Raw genomic sequence first — 3851 nt, forward strand, 5'->3', positions numbered from 1 at the left:
AATGCATTTTTGATTAGGAACATTTATGGAACTGAAGCCAGAGTTAGAGCTGAATAGATAGATTAAGCAAAGCTTTAAGTCACATAACACTTTTGATGTTTACAATCTTGAATTCAGACACACAGTTACATGTTGGTTTTTTTTTGGTGTCACCATTTTGAATGTGGTGATTAATTCCAATTGGACACATATTTATGTCTTAACTGCTAATGAAACAGAGGTTATGTCTCCATAACCCCTACAACAGTATATAGTGCGGGACTATCCAGGGTCCTGGATTTTAACACAATTCAGACACCTGCTGGCTACCTTTTTTTTCTTCAAACGCCAAATGACTTCATCCACTGATAAATGTGAATATTTTAGGAAGACTACTTATGAGTGTTCTGATGATCAAAACTTAAGAGAACACAATGCATTGTGGTCTATATTTGCAAATCTGCTGAAGATCAATGCCCACCACTTTTTCATAGAGACTTCTGGGAAAATTTCATAGCAATGGATGCTGGGGTTGTAGATTTAAATGCCAACATGGGAGTGAATACAGACAAAACCAGACTTAAATGTGAGATTTTGTTTAATTTCATATAATGAAAACCAAATTTGATTAAAAAAAATTATAATAAATAAACAACAACAAACCAGAGAGCTTTTCGTGAAACAAACAGAAGTCGACTCTCATGGTTACAAAACAGCAGCTGACATGCTCAGAAACATCACACCGATCTTCATCTCATTTGCATCATTAAGACTCTTTTTAACACATCGACCCGCAGCCGCATGAGGAGTCCCGAAAGCACTTCAGTGCAGAAGTATGAGCCTTCAACAAGTCCATTCAGCTTCATGCCAGTGAGACAAGTGCCATCTCTGAGGAGAAAGCCGGGCCAACTCTCTGTCCCCACCCTGCCGCACAAACAATGGCTCTCAATTACTCGCCAATAAGAAAGCTGAATACTGAAATCCACTGAGGACACAGTGGCAGAAAAGGTTGAGAGAGCCTGGGGTTTGTGACCTGGTGAGAAGTCTGCAGATGTAGATCTGCAGGCGCAGCCCCCACATCCACCTCCTTACCGCATCTTCACACTCTACCGCTCATTTAATCCCACTTTATCCAAGAAAGGCGGGCGGTCAGATCTGTCAGTGTGGAGCAAAAAAAGAAGAAGAAAAAAAAACAGAATCACTGCAAACATACAGGTTTGAAACAGTTGAAGGACACTTTCATGCAGCTGGAGTCTGATCAAGGAGAGCAAGAAAAGTCTGCAAGGTTTTAGAGATAATCCTCATTATCAAGTAAAAATAAATGCGCTGAGAAACATGCAACAGTCTGCTTACAGGGATGTTTAATAGCAGGATTTCCCCTTTAATAATGAACAATGGTCACATTTTACAGGGTTCTCTAATTGCAATTCTTTCACATTTATGTATTTTAAAAATAAGAATTTAAGCCAATCTATCACTAAAAAAAAACTGATTTCAGTTATCCGGCTAAAATTTAATGTAAAACTTTCACCTAATTTCCACAGAATTCAGAAATCCTGCAGGAAATTCTTTTACTGTGACAACAAAATAAAATAAAATAAAATAGAATAAACAAATAGAAAAAACTCTTAACTGTTCATTCTTCTGTCAGCTGCTCTTGTTGTGCTTTTAAAGGTTTATACATAGTGAATTTTTTTTTTAACTACCAGGAGAGTACTTGAGTACTTCCAAGTCGCACGGCGGACACTCTACCAAAAGGCCAATGAGCTTGTTATTAGTATTATTGTTGTTGTCCATATTTTTTGTAAAAAATATTTGTTATGTGCATCTCCACTCCTTCAAAGTAAAAGGTTCTAGGTTTTTGATGACTTCTTTTGATCAAAACTGACAAACTGGGTCATCTTTGTGTCTTACAGAAACCCTAAATGATTTCTATAAAAGAGCTCCTCCAATTTTATATACCCCTGTTTTTGGGGTAAATTTAAAAAGTTTTGTCTCATCAAACTCCCGATTTAATGTGTGGTTTCAAAATAAGATGTACAGCTAACGTTTTAATCACTACTTTGTTATCTCAAGGTAAAGTCAGAAATTGGATCTGTAAAATGTCTCTTTTTTTCTAGTTTTGCCTTTTCTTATCGATAATCATGATCTCAGTTTTTCACAATTTATTCCTTCCTTAAAAGCTTTTGTGGATGTGTACCACACTAGTGAACTTTTGATCAGAATCAGAATAAAATTAATAGGAAGTTAAATAAGCTTCTAAAATTATACACTTACAAACTTTGTAAACTGAAAATGTTGGTCAGATTCATGAATGTGACCAACAGGCTTCTGCCAGATAGTTCATAAAAACTGCCCCACCATCATGTTCGTTCTGTAAATTAGGTTTGAGAAGTCAAGGATTTGAATGTTTATTACATTTTCATGGATGAAATCGAGTTTTTGATTAAAAATTTGACTTTCCCCCAAAAATGTATAGTTATTTTTCTTTTCATTCTGATCTTTGAAGGTCTGTAAGTAAAATAAAAGAATGAAAAGACTCATAATCATCAGAAAACCCATTTTAAATATCAATTTTATCAAAACTATCAGTAGAAATAAAGGAAACGACCCACTCACTGACCCCCCTCCGCCCTGCAGTAAACCCCGCGTGCGTGAAGCTGTGCGGCGCAAGTGTGGACAGGTGCAGCTCACCGCTGGTGTTCCACGCAGCGTCGCTCTGATTCTTGTAGCCGTTCTTCACGCATTCGTCCACGTAGGACTTGGGGTCGCAGCCCGAGAGCAGGATCTCCCGCAGCAGCGCGATGTAGGCTATGGCCAGCCGCAGGGTGTCGATCTTCGACAGCCGCTTCTCGTATGGGAAGGTGGGCACGTGGCAGCGCAGCTCCTCGAAGGCCGAGTTGATGCTCAGCATCCTCTTCCTCTCCCGGATGTTGGCGGCGTGCCGCTGCACCTTGTGCGGGAGATGCAAGCCGTGCTTGCGCGCGCTGTCTACGCAGTCTGCGCCGGTGGAGCTGTCCGCCTCTGCGCAGAACCCTGCTCCTGGTGACTGCGCGTGCAGGTCGTTGAAATTCAGCTGCGCGTCCGGGATCCCGGACCAGGGGGAGAGCTGGCCGCTAACTGCACTGCAGTCCACTAGAAAGGAGTCCAGCTGGGCCTGAGACGGACCGTGTTGGTCCGTTTGTCCCCAAAATGCAAACTCTGTATCCTGGTCATAGTTAAACAGCAGATTGATGTCCTCCATGATGTAAAACACAACCTTCTTTGACAGAGATGCACATGTATCAGAACCTGATGTGGTATACCTGTGTGAACCTCACTTGTGCGCACGTCCAGATTAAATACTTCAGGGCCTCGCGCGCTCCTCTGCGCGCCACTCAGTTCTAAAGACAGAAGAGGAGCGCTCAAGGACGCATCCTCACGGATCGTTCATTGCTTTATAATAACAGAAAAACAAAAGGCTAAGTACCTTTAAAGCAGACAAAACACGTGTCCAATTATAAACTTCCTCCCAAGTGGACCAAATAGGACAAAAACCGCCCCAAGCAGCCGGCTCGTGCCCATTCAGGCCCCGCTGGTTCTGAATAGGCCTGAATGGATTTGTTGAAACCATTGGGGCTTAACAAACTGTCACAAACAGATGAGAGCCCTTTGTCAGGCCGGTTTAAGGATCAACTTAATGTAAAAGTAGATTTTTAAACGCCGTGCCTTTGGGTTCGTTCTGCTGTCCATACATTTTTTATGCACTGATCTCACACAGACCCACAAAATGCAGAATATTTCAGACCCATGCGACCACAACTCGGCCCACATAATTTGAGTGAAGCGGCCACATTAATCTGCTCCTAATTTGCAAATGATACGACAGGCTA

The 3851-nt window shown here is 41.5% G+C and overlaps 1 protein-coding gene across 1 annotated transcript; it reads right to left on the reverse strand.

The window, feature by feature from the left end:
* Positions 1-562: 562 nt before the first annotated feature.
* On the reverse strand, positions 563-3368 carry LOC110017401 (pancreas transcription factor 1 subunit alpha). Its single transcript, XM_020713162.3, has 2 exons — positions 2674-3368; positions 563-1134 (listed from the first exon to the last, which is right to left on the reverse strand). Exons 1-2 carry the CDS (start codon positions 3221-3223, stop codon positions 1097-1099), a joined length of 588 nt encoding a protein of 195 aa, XP_020568821.1. The 5' UTR covers positions 3224-3368; the 3' UTR covers positions 563-1096.
* Between the last annotated feature and the right edge of the window lie 483 nt (positions 3369-3851).

Source organism: Oryzias latipes, chromosome 21 (genome assembly GCF_053564925.1).
Source record: "Oryzias latipes strain Hd-rR chromosome 21, Olatipes_Hd-rR_3.1".
Classification (NCBI taxonomy): domain Eukaryota; kingdom Metazoa; phylum Chordata; class Actinopteri; order Beloniformes; family Adrianichthyidae; genus Oryzias; species Oryzias latipes.